Consider the following 19,203-nt stretch of genomic DNA (forward strand, 5'->3'; position numbering starts at 1 on the left):
TCTTCTTCTGTAATTAATCTGTCACGTAAAGAAATTTGTAACGCTTCGGTTGTTACACTGGCACATCACGAAGGTGTAACGAATCTTTGTTTTTTTTTTCAAAAATGGAGTGAGATGATGCCTGATCTTTTTCAATAAAATAATATAATAAAATTTTCAATAAAAGCATTTTCCAATTTTCGCAGACAAATTTTAACACGTTACATAATTTGAAAAATTTATAACAGCAATTTTCATTTTGAAAATAATATATACTATGCAAAATAAAGATGTTCTGCATTGATTGTGGTTTGTGGCAATCAAGAGTAGAATAAAAGTTGATTTTGTCACATAAGGGTGTCACATATAGGGTGTCCAGGAAGGTCAGGAATAAACGTATGTACCACGTATGTTTAAGTTGGTATTTTAAAATTGTTTTAATATTTATGTTGTTTTAAATTGGTATTTAAAATTTTTTAAAAACATTTTTGTTGTTCTGAGTTGATATTTGTAAATTCTTTTAATATTTCTGTTGTTTCAAATTGGTATTCTTGAATACTTTTAATATTTACGGTGTTTCAAATTGGTATTTTTAAATTCTTTTAATATTTCTGTTTGGTATTTTTGAATTCTTTTAATATTTCTGTTGTTTTATACTGGTATATAAAGTTTTCTCAATATTTCTGTTGTTTTAAATTGTTTTTGTAATGAAAGCTGTCCACACATACATCTATAAATTGCATCGTGCACTTTTAGCAAGATTCTTCGAAGACATTGTTTTCGTCATACGAAGATCTAGGACGATCCTCGATCCACGAAGAAGTCTTTCAATCCGCGTTTCTTGCCGCGCTTTCAGATCGCTGACAACATAAATCAGCATCGATAGTTGTACCCGGCTGGAGCGACTCGCTGATAGAATGTTTGTACGACGAAAATGGCGGACAGAATTTATGCAGCAACCTAATAATTACAAGATCTAGGTTAACGGTCGGTTTCACCGAAACCACGGCGCGGTTATGTTTGTTCGATCGTCTCTAAATCATCCGGGCATCGGTGTAAAAACAATACTATCACGAAGTATGGTGTTCAAACAACTCTCTCGGCTCTTTCTGTGATCTGGAAAAAATTGAGAAGAGGTTTTGAGTCGCTTAAGAGACCGACCGGAGACAATAACGGGTCAAACGAGCGAGACTCGTATCGAATTAGCCGGTCGCAGAGAAATTAACCCTTGGGCCAATTGCTCGGGTCTGCTGCTGCCGTGAGTGCAACGAGGACGAAGAGGTTAACTCGAACATTAACTTCATGGTGAACTTTAACGGAGCATGCAATGAATCGGATTGTGGAATATAGAAAATCGCGTCGGAACACTTTGCACTCGTGCTCTTCCCCATAAATCATCTCATAGCTTGTTCGTTTTTGCTTGTATTTTTGCGCGAACGTTTAATTGCGGAATAAAACCTGTGAAACATAATCGAAATTCAACAATCTATCTAACCTGTAAAATTATGCTTTATTAAAAGATCAATATGTACGTCTTATGTACGGTGATTTGTTAGTTCACAATGAAAATTGTTGTTGCTATTGAAGGTTCCATTAAAAAGTGTTTAGCCATATACCACAGATTTTTCAAAATTATGCAATAATCACCGGTCGGTAATATGTGTCAATATGTTTAACAGAATTTTTAAATTTTTCTAATGTTTTCACTGTTTTAAATTACACTTACTCATTTTTGTTATAAATGCATAAAGATCCGCTCTATAAATAAGTTCATATTAGATTAATTCATAAATTTGAACAGTTCCGAAAAATATTTGCGTTGGGTAGCCAGTGGCGTAGCAATCTCCTAAATCCATACTCGGTAGTACCGAAAGTTTTTCGCCTCTCGAACAAATTTCGGAATCAGTCTCATAGTTCCGCGCGATCGCGAAAGGAAATTCCGCTAAAAGCGTTTTCGAGAGAACGGAAAAGGTGGTAATCCGTCGAACTTCAGTCCAGTAAGTCGAGAGGATGCTGGAGAACCTCCCATTCAAGATCTTAAAGTACCATTTTTGTCAAGTTTGCTGTGCGTGGGCTGGAGCATTGTCGGGGATGCTCGTTTTTATTCATTCGCGGGCTCCATAGTTTTTCGCCGAAAGCTTTATTGTTACAAACGCGAAACGAAATCGTCCAGAACGGCTCTCATACAGAAAACAGAGGCATTATGTTGGTGCTGGTTGTGCATTAATATTAATAACAATCAATTATGAGCATTGTACTTTTATAACTGCAAGATGAATCTTTTTGTATTGTGTATCTTTTCAACGGTCATCGGCTAAAAGTGCATTCATTTTCTATTGTAGACGTTGTCAAATTTGTTATTTCTCTATGATCGTGTTGTAATTCGATGTGTTTGTTTAAAATACAATATTATGTATAAAACACGATGTTACATGATTTTACACCTACTTATTTAACTTCCTTATCGACAACATAAAAATGTGATTGTCTGAAAATAGACATTGTTCATTGAAACATACGACTGTTTCTCTACTTAAGTCAATTTTCAACTGGTCAAGCAATTTGTTGTAAGCTGTTTACAATAAACCAAATATTCGTCCGAATGAAATCTTTGTCGTTGTTTTTGCTGATACGGTGTACTTAACAAATGTAGAAGATAAATAATAATTAGACTGCGGATTTTTCATGAAATTATTACAGCTTCACTTTCCTCTGCATAATTTCGACCAATGGTAATTCTTAATTAATTTTCCTAATTAATCCTTCTAACATCTAAAAAAAAAACTCGAGTCGTTTGGTCTAATTTAAAAAAGAAATGCACGCAACATAGACCCTTATTCGAGGTTCCCATTCAATTCTACTGCTCCATAACTGTTCAAAATAGGTTAGTAAAGCTGCTCATGGAAATATGAATGAATTATATTATTTTGTAGCAAGTTCTGAAAAAAAGAGAGAGGAAACGGAAATTTCTCTTTTGCACAAAAATTCGCAGCCTCTCTAATGATAATAAAAGATTTATGTATATTCTTACCCGGCTTCCTGCGCGATCTCCAGAGAACAGGAGGATGCGCGGACGCGGCGACGGCTGCGGGGGGGTTACCGGCGGAGGCAGCCAGCTTGACTGCGTTCCGCGTACCTGAAACAGATAAAAAAGACCTGACCTTTAAGACATAATGCAACAAATTAATTAGTATTTTGTTATGTGCCGATTGTAAATTCAGTGGCGGTCATACAGTCGCGTACGTTTAGCAAAATTAACCCTAGACGGAGTTGTGCTAATTTAAATACATTGTAATTTATATACACAGTACTTTAATTACTTTGTCTTTTAATCACGAGTGTGATCGAAGTACGATGTAATTGAAATAAAATGTAATTGAAATATAATATAATGTAAATTACTCAATGTGTACATTACTCGCTCAATGTGAAAAATATCCTTTATTATTGTCCATCTTTTGCATTCGCAGACAACTCAATTTTATGTATATGTTTATGAGGATGTTTTCTTATGCGACGATGACCAAAATGCAGCAGCTTAGTGACAAGTTGTTTGAACAATGAGTGCACATTAAAACTAATTTAAAACATGCTGACAATTGCCATCAGTGAATAGAAGCGCATAAGTGATTAGTGCCACATGAAGAATGTCATAGTTTTAGGTCTTCCCTATTAAATAGTGTTACTTTTTTTCTGTAGTAATTTTGTCCTTCGTCTTTCTCCAATTTATATTTCTTTTTTGAAACGAACGTAATAAACAAGTTTATGTTTGATCACACAATATGAATTTATGAATAATACCATGTTCATCACTGATACTAATCTTTGTCTTCTTCCACCACTTATTCTTTTTAATTATAATTTATGATTACACTGTACTTTGTAATTGTATTTCAATTGTAAGAACGAATTACATTGTAATTTAATTGAATAAGAACCAGAATTACAAATTACATCATTATTTAATTGAACGGAGCGACTGAATTTTTCGAATTACGAAATAATTGAACACAATGTAATTGAATTGCTTTTTAATTATGATCCGTGAAGTAATTCAATTGTAATTCAACACAATTCTGGTCAACGGAAATGGACGGGCAATTCTATTGAATATTTTAAGATAGGTCGAGTCCCTTCTCCGAAATATTATTTTAAGGTATTACTTTCACAAACATCATCTCGCTTGCAGGTATCCGTTAATCTCACGACAGCGTCTTTGTTTCCCATCTCACTGCCGGTGTATTTTTTCTTCTTCTTCTTCTTCTTCTTCTCTTTAGAACGTCGACTCGTCGCGCGACCGATATTTTCCCTCCCTTGTATTATGAAAAGTGATCCAGCTGATACAAACGGGTATAGCCGCGCTTCGTTCGCGACGCTAATCCGTTTATCATGCCTGATAGCGAAGTGGAACATGAGACAATGTGTTGGATTACTTCGTCTTACACTCGCGTTAATAAACCATCGATAATGACTGTGACACTGGTGGTCTACTAATGCATTGGTGGTCCGACGTGTTCGTTTTTTGACGGTAGCTGCGATCGGGTTACCGTATAAATCTTTTCCTAGCTTTCTTATTGACACAGATACAACTTCGAGAATGTGCTCTTGTTCCGAAGCTTCGCTAATTGATTGGAGATTTACAGAGGCTTGTTAAAACGAAGAACTCCACTCCATTACTGCGATAACAAATTAATTAGTTTTTCGTGCTTCAAGTTTTATGTTGTGCGCATAAAACATGGATTTATTAAAGGATAGACTATAGGGCATGCTAAAGAAATAATTATACTGTTTTTTAAACAGTTTTTACACATCTGCGATTGTAATTTGATTCGTAGTGTTCATATATGTTTGGCGAACATTATACATTTCTAAAAAATAATTAAATGGTACCAGATCAACTGAAAAATTCGTTTGACCAAGCAAAATATTTCATGATGAAATGAAAAAATGTCATTGAGATTGGCTAGTATAATCTGTTCCTTCTAATTGAAGAGTTAATAAAGTACTATGAAGTATACAAAATAAAAGTTCCCACCCTTTATACAGAAATACGCATTTTTAGAAAATATTTTCGGGAAACCAGATCAAGTGAAGGATTTGTAAAATTTCACAGTGAAAATAAGGAATTAATGTTAGCATAATTGTTATACTCCTTTATTTTTAATGGCACAACACCATATTCGTGGCATAATTTGGATGGTGTCGAAGACGGAATAAAAAAAGATAAGTTTTCTTGATAAACAAATAACGATGACCTTGAAGAAATAACCGGACAAAAGAAATTGTTCCCACATGATATTCCTCCTTCGATGCCATTTAAATTATGCCATAAGTATTTTTTGTGCCATTAAAAATAAAGGAGATATTCAGATGGCTTCCTTCAGCTGAGACACCCTGTATATCTAAGAGGGGTGGACAGCTATGACCAACCGAGCCAAGTAAACAAAGCGTGAAACAAAAGTAGGCACGTGCAAGAAATTGAATTTTATCAACTAAATAAAACAGAACCATTGAATAGGGCGTCCTATCTTTATTGTCCCCGACTGTACCATCTTCTGGCCATCCACTCAGACACCGAAGATCGTCCAGCTGTGTCAAAAGTGTCATTACCGTCGTGTTCCCTGTGGATCTAGCAGACAGCACCGTTACACTAAAACGCGCGCGAAACGGCAAAGGGAACACCGACACACCGTGATAACGGGACTTACGAAAACAGTGAACGCTATCGTCGTTGTCGGGGCTTAACGCCGCGGTGTAGCTGCAGGTGCAAATGCAGAAGAGTTTCCTCTTGGACTCGCGACTGATTCGGTGACGAGCCTGCCGTCCGACTGCCATAGCGACCAGATTAGGCGAGCATACGGTGACGGGAACGACGAGGAAGTCGACGACGACGACGATGATGATCCCACGGATTCCCTTCACCGACTCGCGCCGCGTTGGGTCGCGTCGAGTTAAAGGAGAAGAGGGTGGAGAAGTAGGCAACTGTACAACTATACCAGGCTAGGAAAGGAGGTGGAATTATCAGGTGGATTCGCCTCGGACACACTATAGCCACGAGGATTAAGTGGAAACGAAGAGCGGATGTGCGTGCTCCGACACGATTTCTCATCCAGTCATCCTCCTATGTTTGCGAACCTGCTATCTTCGGACACGATATCGATATCGAGTGCGCCAGGCAGGTAAACCTAGAGAGTGGGGGGCTTCGTCAACAACGGAAACAACGGATTCTCTACGCGCGAGTAACCGAATCGTTAAGCAACGATCACCAGCTCCGCACGATTCTGGGTCCAGTGGCCGAGCTCATCAAGCTAATGGCTGCAATTCTAATCACACAGCACGCCCAACCAACGGACAAATCATTTTTGATTGCGAACCAACTACTCGGAGTAGCTAAATACGTCGCTCATGGTGACGTCCGGGATAGACAACTGGCAATAGGAGTTCGTCTTATGGGTCGGGAATTTGGCTTCTGGACTTCGTTGAAGCTTCATTGAACATGACAAGGAAACTTGGAGGATCGGGGAAAAATTTCATCCGAGAATGGATTAGGACGAATCCCCCTGTCGTCGCACAGTGAGGCATTTGGTCTGAGAAGTCGGAAAAAAGTCGACTTTTTTCTGTGTACACCCGTGAAGTACTCTACTTCATCGAAAGCCAAGAGATTCCACATATTTCGATAGGAAATAAAAATCATTTTGATTTTTTAAATGTTAAAATACATTTCTGATTTCGCAATGTTACAGCTGACGTTAAGACGAATTCAACGACCTACTGTATTATGACCTTAAACTGGCTTAAACCCATGAATAACGCTGAAATAGTTTTTTTCCGAATTTTCGGGCCAAATACCCCACTGTGCATTGGACATTTATGATTTTTTTGAAATATTAGGTCGTTTCATATATGGCATGTCCGATTGTATGCACCTACAGATTTATCATGTGTCATTTGCAGGTACAAACCTAATCTTTCAAGTCGTATCTTCAGGTTTTATTTGCAGATCCAACTCAACTTTTGCGTAAAGTTAGTTTCAATATCAGTCGATATGACCGTTCTGTGTACTTTTTATACGAGGAAATCAATTAGATTAGATATACCTATAGCATCTGTCATAGTGATGCAAACGCTAAAATGAATAATTCTCTTAAGCTGAAATAGTTTATGTTGCGAGATCAAATTAGATTCTAAAAAAAATATATAAAAAAAATTTGTTTAAAACCACGCTAATATTAAAATGCACTAAAAAGGAGAATAACTACAGCTACACTCAGCCCCTTCGGTGCGAAGTGAGCCAGTGGAGTGGGGATGAGTCGGAGTGGGAACGCGTAGTGGAGTAGTGGGGATCGCTGAACGTGATGACGCGTACTACCGAGTGTCGCGCGACAAGGTGTGACGGTTAATATTAAAATCTCTTTTTCTCCTAGACGCACAGTTTTTTTAAAAATTTGTTTTTTAATATTGCATTGTCATCCAGTTCTGAGCTATGTTTAAAGTTTCAAGTCTCTAGCTCATCGAGAAGTCGTTTAAAATTTGATTACAAGATTTGACAATAAGCGTGGCAATAAATAAAAATTGATTCGAATCGATACATTATTTGTAAATTATTGAAATGATCAAAGAAAGAAATTTACATTTTGCCCCCATTTTTTTTTTGCAATCGACACATAAATATTTTATTTTGCATAAAATAGTCTAGTAATTACATATAAGAAACTAAAGTTACTCAGGATGAACTATGATGTCGAATTTGTCTCGGGACAAATTATCCCTAATATTTCTCAGTTTGACGTTTGCAATGTCACTCAGAAAAACCGTGGTAAAATACAAAGCAACTGCAAACAAGCGTGGGTGTTTCCGCGTACCCTTTTTAACACACGTAATTGAAAATAAACAACGAGGCGACAATTGCGTATGAGTATTCCGCGGTCTCGTTCAGTTTTCTATCTCACACAATCAGTGTCTCGCGATATTCCATTCATTTCCGTGCTTCATTCACGGCCCACGCAGTTCAATAATACGGATGTTTTTCGCGTACGCCGTGTGACGTTTCTGCGAGCGCAAACGTCAATGATATCGAGAAGAACACGTGTGCCGAACGAAGTACGTCAAGTGCGGGTACATAGTTTACGGTAATAAAAATCCTGCACCACCTACGTCATTGCACGTAAGCTCTTGAGGGTGACTATCATCCAAAACGATTTTTGTATAAATGAAAAGTACGATGCTTTCAACTTTTTAAACTTTAATTCTTGTTCAGATACTGTGCTATTAATTTCGTTCTGTATGCACAACTCTTTTTCAGAAAAATATAACGTCTATTTTGCTCGTCGGATTTTTCAAGTGCTTTTTATCAAGATATGTAGGTCACCTTCAGTTTTTTAAATAGAATGCAGAATTTTTTACCACGCTTATGTTAGCTTGCCGAGTTGTCGTTGTTGTTGTTGTATACGTCAAATCTTGTAATCGAATTTTAAACCTCTTCCCGATGAGCTAGAGACTTGAAACTTTAAACATAGCTCAGAACTAGGTGATAATACAATATTAAAAACGAATTTTTAAAAAAAAACTGTACGTCTAGGAGAAAAAGATTTTAATATTAAGTGTTACACCTCGTCGCGCGACACTCAGTAGTACGTCATCGCGTTCAGTGATCTCCACTCCGCGCGCCAGCGCTCCCTACTCCACTACGCGTTCCCACTCCGACTCATCCCCACTCTACTGGCCCACTTCGCACCGAAGGAGCTCAGTGTGGTTGTGGTGTTCCGTTCATTCAGTTCCACTTCGGACTCCATCAAGAGACGTCTATATCTAGTAAGATATTCTATATCTTACTATTTTATACCAGTATTACTATATCTTGCGTTCCATTTAGAAAAGACTAAAAAGTATAAAATAAAAAAATATATAAAAAAAGCTTTTTAAAAACCACGCTTATATTAAAATGCACTAGAAAGGAGAAAATAATTTTATTAGACATTAGTGACTATAAATAAAAGCGTGGAGCGCCCACGAAGATTACGTCAATATAGTTTAGCGCTCCACGCTTTTATTTATAGTCACTAATGTCTAACAAAATTTTCTCCTTTTTAGGGCATTATAATATAAGCGTGGATTTTAAAAAGTATTTTTATATATTTCTTTTAACCTGTTCTTTTAATCCTATTGTCTCAACCCTCGGACTCCTGAGTTCCAGGCCTATGCCAGGGTCATTTCTGACCAGAGTTGTGCTAATTTAAATACATTGTAATTGAATTACGTAGTTAAATTCCATTCTATTTTATATGTATACACAGTATTTGAATTACATTGCATTGGAGGGTTGAGTCTCACCCACTCATTTTTGTCATAAATGTATAAAATCAATATATTAAGTAATTAAATCTCGAATGCCTGTGTATTACTAGCGCAAAAGAATCGGCGAAGAATTATAAAGTACAATTGTGTTTTATTCGTAACTCGCTGATAAGATTCATGATAAAAACGTTCCGTTTGATTTCGTACATAATTGAAGGTAATTCGTAAACGTGAAGCTCGTAGATGGGATTTATGAGATTGCCTTTTGCCAGATTTAATTCGCTTTGATTTATGTATAAGACTCGATACGGACATCGGTGCGTAGGAGACCACTCGACGAATCATCTTTTATTACTATTTTTATGGAGATTGCTGTGCACACGGAACGCTACTCTTCGATAAAGGAGAAAGAAAGTTTAAAGGGCGTGGAGAAATCCCTTGAGGGATGCAACATACATGCGTTTTACACTTTTACGACGGGACTCCGCGGCTTTTAATCAATGTTTCGCTCAGCTGGTTCGACCTTCCGTGGAAAAGGACGACGCGATCTCCTTGGAATTTTAGGTTCATTACAAAGAGCACTGTTTTTGCTGACGATTCCTTCGTAACGAACGTGTAATCAATGGAAGTGTGTATAAGCCGACTAAAAAATGGTCGCTGAAGCGTTATTATAAAAGAGGACCTAATGAAGGTTCGCAAGAACCTGTAATTTCTGCACTCTTGAAAGTATGAGACAATTGTTTAACTGTTTAACTATTATTTAATATTATGCATTGATTTTATCAGATATATTAGACGCATATATTATGCATTGATTTTATTAAATATATTAAACGCATATATATTATGTATTGAAGTTTAGTTTGAACCAAACAGCGAAGAGTTTTAAAAACACATTCTATTTAACCTGTTACAGAAAATTGATAAAATGTCTGGAGACGAAGTAGAATGTTTCGAAATCACAGACTATGAACATTGACATGAATTTAATATCGTATAAGGAAACTATTATTAATTCGCAACGTAACGTTTATTAACTTTAAGAAATTCATTCAATGTAGAATTTTTTACAGTATTCATTAGATCAGAAATGGTCTTTATAAAAGAAATTGTATTCGGAATCCAGTTTCATAACTTTTTAAGAAACAATGGGGAAGTACATTATGTAGAAATAGTGGAACAGGTTCTTTCCTCTGTGAATCACTCGAGGACAATATTTTAAGGAATGAATATCGTGCACTCGCATTTGAATTTTATTTCCCTCCCGCGGGTCATCGTTACTGTCACACTCTCTATATTTCAGGATGATGCATGCAGCTGCATAAAAATATTGCAACAATAAGAAAAACTGAATGTTTTCTCTGCTACATTGCTTTCCACTCTCGCCTGTAGTTCCCGAACACTTTCGAGCGATATTCTACATATTTTTCATAGCAATTTTCTTCTTCTTGTTTTTGCAAGCAATGTAATAGTGTCTGTAGTATTCTTTTATCTGCAATCATTTTTTTAATGCAATGCAATGCAATTAGTGGGTTATCATTACGTCAATGCAATGTAAGTGGTATCTCAAGGTGAGTTCTTTGCATACGTTAGTTTTTCTCAAGGTCATTTACCGGAGCTTTCAAGGTCACCGATATTTTTTTCTCATAAATGCATATTTGTTTTCCTCGCATATTCTTTCAGAGATATTAACGATCCTGAAGTGACCTCAAGTACCTGACCAGAACTACCACCAGAAACGTTCATAAAAATCAATGGTTCGGTTGTTGTTGCAGATAGGTTAGGAGTTAAAGACACAACTAAGTCTTTCTTTCGCCTACAAGCTACCAGAACAGAGCTCCTTCAAGCATCCAAAGTCTTCAGAAAAACCGATCCCGGTGCAACGCGAGACAGCTGAAGTGCATTTATTGAATTCAAAGACAATGAAAAGGCTGTCTTCGGGACATGAACTTCCCGACAGGTATTACTCGACACGTTGAACCATACGAATTTCCAGTTCTGGGAAAACTTGCAACAGCGAAGTTCCAGCAAAAGTTCGTCCGGCTGACAAGCAATTTCGCGAGCAACGTGACGCGAGTCTCGCGTTCCAGGAAAGAGCTAGTTGCACGGCTGAATATGCGTATCTCAGGTGTCGCTGGATCGTTTGTTTTTCCGGGTAAAAAAAGCCGGAAGACAGTCGTGCAGGGACCGCGGTTTTCGGTCGGCCGGGACGGACTTTTTCACGGGAACGCTCGTCGCGAAGTTCCATTCAAAGGCGGACGTTACACGCCGTATCCGCGTGGCTGCGTATCAGTCGTTATCCGATGAATTCAAAAGACTTGAGAAGCCAACAATGGAGGACAAGCTTCGGCCATTACCATTGCCATTACCATACTCAACGATCAGTACGGCGACGTAAAACGATTCACCGTCAAACGAGACCTTGACACTTGCTTATTCACGAATGCGCTCGCCCTCGGCGTGACTTTCCTCCACGCCACGGTGGGTCGTACTTCGGTGTACTTCGATAGAGATAGAAGAAAAAAATGCTGTTATTTTTATCTTTCATGAAGAATGTTTCTTTCCGATATTGAGATTATAAAATTGACGATTTTGTTTGCCTAGCCAACAAGAATACATTCTCATTGAATTGTACAAATTGATTCAGGGCAAAATATATATTCTCATATTTTATAATCTCATTGGGAACAAAATACCGCGGTAATAGGTACATTTACCCTAGCTGGAATGAATACGAAAATTTTCATATCACGAAATACGGTAAAAGTAATTAGGTCTTTCTGTAAGAGGACAGAGACTTGCAGAGGGTCCCGGAAGTACTGAAACACTCTCCTGATTCTTGAGAAGTAGTCAATATTTGAATTATAATTTTGTTAGAAAAAATAGAATAAATTTGAATCATCCATCTTTTTTAAAGATATTTGTGCATGCCGGTGAAAATTGAGGACAAATTTTTGGTCAATTATGTTACTTTTCTGAGTAAATGTATTACAAAGTTGAAGATTAAACCTTCAACGAAAAGAATCGTTATTAAGTTATTGCAAACGTCCTGCATACATGTAGACAGAATTGCAAATATGTGAAATGCAAATAAAAGCTTGCTGAAGCATGTACAAATAAAATAATCCTGTATACGAAAAACATTCCAAATAGAATGCAAATAAATAGAGCTTGTCGAAGCACGCGCGAATAAAACAATCGTTCTTACTTTAGTGCAATAGATCAATATGAACAAAATTGCAAATAAAAAATGCTCGCCGAGGGTATGTACAAATAAAAAAATTGTTCTCAATTTAGTGCGAACGTCCTGTACATGGAAAAAAATTCCAGATGAACTGCAAATGAAAATAGCTTGCTGAAGCATGTACGAATAAAATAAATTGTTCTTAATTTAGTGCAATAGCTCAATATAATATATGAACAAAATTGCAAATAAAAAATGCTCGCCGAGGGTATGTACAAATAAAAAAATTGTTCTCAATTTAGTGCGAACGTCCTGTACATGGAAAAAAATTCCAGATGAACTGCAAATGAAAATAGCTTGCTGAAGCATGTACGAATAAAATAAATTGTTCTTAATTTAGTGCAATAGCTCAATATAATATATGAACAAAATTGCAAATAAAAAATGCTCGCCGAGGGTATGTACAAATAAAAAAATTGTTCTCAATTTAGTGCGAACGTCCTGTACATGGAAAAAAATTCCAGATGAACTGCAAATGAAAATAGCTTGCTGAAGCATGTACGAATAAAATAAATTGTTCTTAATTTAGTGCAATAGCTCAATATAATATATGAACAAAATTGCAAATAAAAAATGCTCGCCGAGGGTATGTACAAATAAAAAAATTGTTCTCAATTTAGTGCGAACGTCCTGTATATGGGAAAAAATTCCAGATGAACTGCAAATGAAAATAGCTTGCTGAAACATGTACGAATAAAATTAATTTGTTCTCAATTTAGTGCAAACAACCTACATACATATAAAAAAACGACAAAGAGCCGAGTGGTACAGGAGCTGAAGTACGTACAAATAAAAAATTTCTGAAATTTTGATCCCATCCCCAAACCTGTATTCGGCACGCGTCGTGTTATACTGCAATGCACAAAATCGAGCTGTCGAAGGAATACGGGAATTGAAAAGTGAAAAAGGGACAGGGTAAGACTACCGACTGTTCTTTATTGTACTTTGCATGCTTTGCCGGTGTTGCGATGCGCAAGATGCGAACGCATGTGGAGAACGACGTTCTTTTTAATATTCCACGCCTGCATTCTGCAATAACAGCGCCGCGCGATTTTCTGGATATTTTTCGGATGGTAAAAACGAGAACGGAGAAAACGTGTGCTGTGCGAATGTTAACATTTAATCGGCACTGCGTTTTCTGTGCACAAATAGCATGCTACGTTGTAGTCCTGACATTTATGGAGAACGAATAAAAATGTGGTAAATGCAATAAGATACAGTTGTTGTTACGAAAATGATAAAAATTATAGGAATAATCGTAAAAATTTGTTAATATTTGTAATAATTATTTCTAGATTCCTCATACTCTTCCCTCTCATTTTTTTACTTCCACATATTAATATCACACATCATATACCGTACTATAGTTAAATTTGTTGTTATGAAAATTACAAAAATAATTATAAAAATTTGTCGGTATACAATATTTCAACGATATCTTGTTTTACGATTTACTGTATCTGTATTTACAAAATTCTCGTCCTAATTCATGCTCTTTCTCTCTCATCTTTATTTACTTTCATATTAATATCACGCATCATATTCAATAGAATTAGTCTCTGAGATTATTCAATATCGTTACACAACATTGTTAACCGATTGAAATTATAGACGAGATAAACTGTCGTTAAACTGCCGCCTTTGTAAATCTCACAAAGGGAATTTTTATTTTGCTTAAATATCCTGGATGGTCATTAATTTCCCTGGGAAGGAAAAAACGTGAAACAAGAAGACACCGAGTGCACTCTCTGTGAAGAGTTCAAAACTACCACAGGCTCGGAAAGTTTGTTCGGTATTTCCACATGCGTCATGTGTCGTTTGATAAATTACTCGACGAAATTAAACGAAATAAAAAAGATCAGCTTGGGCTGGGTTAATAATTAACGCAAAATTTTGACACGTCGCTGCAGACATCTTCTGTAACGATGAGTGCTTTTTATTTGGGGCATCCTGTGCATTGGAAAAACCGAAAAAATACCGGTATTTATTTCGGTTTCGGTAGAATATCGGTTATACCGAAACTGGTATTTTAACGATTTCGGTTTTCCTCCATTTCGGTTTCGGTATAGCCTCTTGGCATAACACCGGTATGAAAATTTTACCGGTATTAAGTCTGGTTTAAAGTTGAGCAATTATAATGTGGCGCCGCCATATTTGTATTCTACAAGAAAAAAATAACATGGTTCAACGATAATGCAAAATGCTTTTGCACGAAGTTATACAGTTGAATTTTAATTTTGTCGAATAAAATTGGTGCAGCAAAAGTTCGGTCCCGATCAACATGGGCGAAAATGGTCCTCGCGAAAAGGGCGATCGCGTCATCGAGCTTAATTGTTCACCGTCAATTCAATCATTATTAATGCAATGAACCGGAACGAGTTACGTCATAGCGGACTATAGTAACGTACTATAATATGTCACCAAACACATCCGGTTAGACTATAGTCTGGTGGGCGTCACCCTCATCAAGGTATATTAAAACGTGTTCACATATTTACTCTGATCTACTATAAATTTAATTTCTTTTTACAGTCGCCAATGACGCCGCATACTACGTTTTTGTTTCTAGTCGTGTGCAGTGGCATTATCGTAATTTGCTGTTAATTCATATTGGAGTTGGCTTGCATAATAGCTTCACTCGAAATATGTATACAACCCCTGACAAAAGGTTTCCGATCGGAGGCATTGATACGGAATTTACAAAAAGCATTCATGTTTTAGAAGTGATTGGGTTGCCGTGGTGGACAGGGGTTGTACGCTGTGCTATATTTCTTTAATTTATTTGTTTGAAAGCGTACAATAATTAGTTGCGCATTTGATATTTCGAAGTTTGAATATATTGACACAGAAAATTAGAACAGCATAATAATTTAGTTTCGCGAGGAAAGTTGATGTTAAATATCAGATAAAATTTAAATAATCGTCATTAAAAATTGTTTTAGCGTATCTCGCGCGACTAAAAATCTACAGTGTGATAATTGCTGTTTTAATTCCTTCATAGAAATAAAATTCTGCACGAACCTGAAACTGTTTCGTCTCTACCGCATCGTGCGCAACGTTTTCATTGAAATTGGATCGTGAAGCGAAATTCATCCCGAAAATGGATTGAAAGAATCAGTTTACGAGTGTGCACACAAAAATAACCGATAGAGTGCAATTCTATTAGTAGTAACAGCTTCAGCTATCCATTTTTTTTCTAATATTTATTAGAGGGCATACTAGAGAACATAATCCTGAATTACAGTCCCCAGCAATTACTGAAATGCTTCAATGTAGGTTTTGCTCATGCTTGCTCGAAATGTCGTAAAACCTTTTAACGCACAATTACTTTTATCAAGAATGCCACGTGCGTGTTTACAAGCAATATTTTCGTGATACAAACATGTTTAATAACGCGCTGGAATTCGTTCCATTACTTAATTAAATGTGGCTGTTTGAGGTAAAACGTTGCCGGAACAGTTAATTAAAATAATGCAAGTGGAACTTTTACACTTTACACGTGGTTAATGAAATTGTGAAGAAAACCTTATCGTAATTTAAAATAACAGTTGTTAATGGCAGATCCTGTAATATATTTCAATAAATGCAAAATAAAAATTATCCGCATTAATTGAATGAATCTGGGATTCAATGCAAATATATTTGTTCTTTTAAACATATTAGTAAGATGTGAATAACATAACAATATTACTAGTTCTTCCAATGTGTTCTATGTTTTATGCATTTTTGCCATAAATGCATGGAACTTGCAATTAACCCTCGGACAACGGACGATTTTTATAGCAATATAATTGACTATGCTTGGGACCGTTCACAGCTCTAATTAATAATTTCTAATAATTTACTTTTGATGATATCTCGCGTAGACAAGTTAGTCTTTCCGATATCCTCAATGAAACTGCTATTCAGTTAGTTTAATTGCCACAAATTGGATGTTCCCGGTGAGAAATGACTTCGGCACAGTACTCGGAGGGTTAAGTAATTAAAGTATAGGAGACTAGGGCTAAAAGTTACCGAGGTAAGTTGTTCCCATCATTGTTTATAAAAAGGGAGAAGAACGCGCGATCCGTTTTCAGTTGTTTTCTTTATATAAAAGTGAGTAAAGACCCTGTCATCCTTGTCGACGCTTCAACGCTAGAGGCAAGAGATCAAGGAACAGCATTCCCGCACGGGATAAGTGTCACATTTCGGTCCGGAAGTTTCAACACACAGTATCGTTTCGTCACGGTAGTTGTTTTCCGGTCGAAGGATCAAACACTGGTCAAAACTTATAACTCGGATGGTCCTCTACATATAAATCCGGGAAGTTCCGAAAGAAGAATTAGGACCGTTGAGTACTGAAGTTTCCTTGTTAGCGGCGTACACGCGATGTTACAGCATGCAAGGTCGCTCGGAAATTTATGAGCAGGTGCCCGCGTGTGCGAACGTGTACATATTAGATCTCCCTAGAATTTCGTAGCTCGGGGAACTTCGATTCAAGCCGAAATCGCCGGTTGAACGGGTGAGCTTACGTCAAGAAGTTTCCCCCAATCTACCCGTGGGAATAATAATTTCTGCCGGTTGGTCGGCTTCCAACAGTTCCGGCCGGCGTGGGTCCCCGTCCGGCCACCATTTTTCCCGGAAATTATGGCAGTGGATACTCTCGCATTACGCGAATTTCGCGAACCTCGGGACGAGATCATTAGTGCGAGTTCGAGGAGCGGTGTCGCGTGTATCGGGGGGTGAGCAGTCTTTCGTAACAAGCGGTTCCTCTCGCAGTTATAGTGCCAATTATGCAACTCGTTACACGAAACAAACTAATTAGTCATAATTATTCTTCTGATTAACGGCATCTAGCTGCTATCCTCGGCGTCGGCGAACGAACAGCTCTGGAGAGATTCGACCGAACCGAGAGGTCTTTCAACGGTCCGTTTCAACGAATAAAAGAACATTTCTTTAAGTCGTGTTTGTATTTCCCGCGAGAAATATAAAGTATAAAGGGAAACATGCTGAAACCTGTAGCACACTAGGAACATTGTTTCAAATTCCATTCCTGTGGGATTTTTACGACTCTATATGCTTGTATTATACATTCTTAAACATACATTTGAAGATAAACAGCTGAATAATAAGAAATACCTGCTCGCAAACGTCCCAAGAATGTACTTCCATAAAAGAGATGGTTCTTGAGGTCGTTTGAAGTTACTTTTTTCTTTGCGAAAATGTTCTGTGGGGGAGTTATTAACCCTCAGCACTAGAGTGGTGACTCAGAGTCATAACTAAAAATTGCTGTATCATTATTCACAATATTGTTTACATTATTAATTATGTTGATATCTAATCAATAGACTGCGGATCTTTATGCAAAATAAAAAAAGGTTTGCATTGATTGCAAGACACAGGAGCCAAATAAAAATTTCGTTCTTCGTTTGATTATCTTGTTAAGGTGAAACTAATACACTGGTGGCCTTAAATCTTTTCAATACCTCCACTCTTTTAAATTGTACGTACCCATTTTTGTCATAAATGCATAAAATCCGCAATCAATTACTAAACATTTAAATATTGTATGAGGTAATGTACCAATTTCATATTCGAACACAAATCATAGGTAATGAAAATATTCTACATATAAAATAGTTCCGCGTGCAAAGGATTGACCAATCAGAGCGCGGCTACCACGGCTCGCGATGAACGTGGCGTTGGCATTGGCCGAGCCGGAATCCCTCCACAGCAGCCGCGTTCTGATTGGTTCCGCGTTTTTCATTGATAACTTCGGAACAAAGCCGCGGAAGAGATTTCCGCAAAGGAAAAAGTGACTTCAAACTTGAAATGACCTGAAGGATCACCTCCTTCAGGAAAGTACGTTTCCGTGACACCCTGTACATATGTGCAAACCTTTTAAACAATTTATTCGACCGTGTTATAATCTGTATTTTACTGTATTTTAATGAAAAGTCCGCGACGAATCAACCCAGTTGAAGTTCAAAAGCAGTTGAACTAGTTAGCTTAGCTGCTCAGAAGTTGCAGCGTTAATTCCAGCGCCGTGAGCGCTTGTTACAATAATATTAGCGGAACAAATCCCGGGCGCGATGTAACGAGCAGCCGCCGCCGCCGCCGATCGGTAACCGTTGCTTTCACCCGAACAACAACAAAACGCAGACGCTTTTATTAGCGGTGAAAGCGGTCTCAGGACTTTTGCCGGTGAATTTCGCGATCGCGGTGGCTTGCTGTACAGCGAGAGAGCCAAATGGCTTCATCATTCGTACGGGCCATTTAGTTACCGGCGATAATTGATATCGCGCCGATAGGCACCGGTTACTCGCCTACAAGACCCCGTGGATCAGCTTCGACTCATTAGCTTTATTGATAATCGCACTCGACAACCTGTCTGTCCACTTGTTCCGCGACTCGTCTGCAGGATCTCCTAGCAGAGAAGACCTCCACCGAGCATAATCTCCCGCAAAACCCGATCCCCGCCGTATTGAGACGCCTAATCTTCCGGTAATTTAGATATCTGATAAGAACCTCAGCTCCATTAATATTTATCGAGCACTTCGCGCGCGAGATTCGACGACGGGAAATGAAAGGGGAAGAGTGAAGTCATTATCGTGGAAGATAGGCAACAGGAGACCGATCGACACAGGTCCTGGAGAAAGTGACTGCCGCAAGTTATCGCAAAAATATCGATGTTGTCGCTTTCAGCC

The 19,203-nt window shown here is 37.6% G+C and overlaps 1 protein-coding gene across 7 annotated transcripts in view; it reads right to left on the reverse strand.

The window, feature by feature from the left end:
• Positions 1-19,203, reverse strand: part of LOC143207419 (dual 3',5'-cyclic-AMP and -GMP phosphodiesterase 11) — a 153,361-nt gene that overhangs the window by 96,628 nt on the left and 37,530 nt on the right. For 4 of the 7 annotated variants that reach the window (XR_013008670.1, XR_013008669.1, XM_076420864.1 and 1 more), the window contains exons 1-2: positions 5,688-6,344; positions 3,011-3,115 (exon numbers count right to left, since the gene is read on the reverse strand). Coding sequence is in view for 3 of the 7 variants with exons in the window: in XM_076420864.1 (XP_076276979.1) it covers positions 3,011-3,115; positions 5,688-5,814 (232 nt within the window). In the remaining 4 variants the exon portion in view is untranslated. Of the gene's footprint in view, positions 1-3,010; positions 3,116-5,687; positions 6,345-19,203 lie in introns of those variants that run through there. The other 3 variants (XM_076420868.1, XM_076420869.1, XM_076420865.1) reach the window with 2 other exon arrangements.

The sequence above is a fragment of the Lasioglossum baleicum genome, chromosome 3, assembly GCF_051020765.1.
Source record: "Lasioglossum baleicum chromosome 3, iyLasBale1, whole genome shotgun sequence".
Taxonomy (NCBI): domain Eukaryota; kingdom Metazoa; phylum Arthropoda; class Insecta; order Hymenoptera; family Halictidae; genus Lasioglossum; species Lasioglossum baleicum.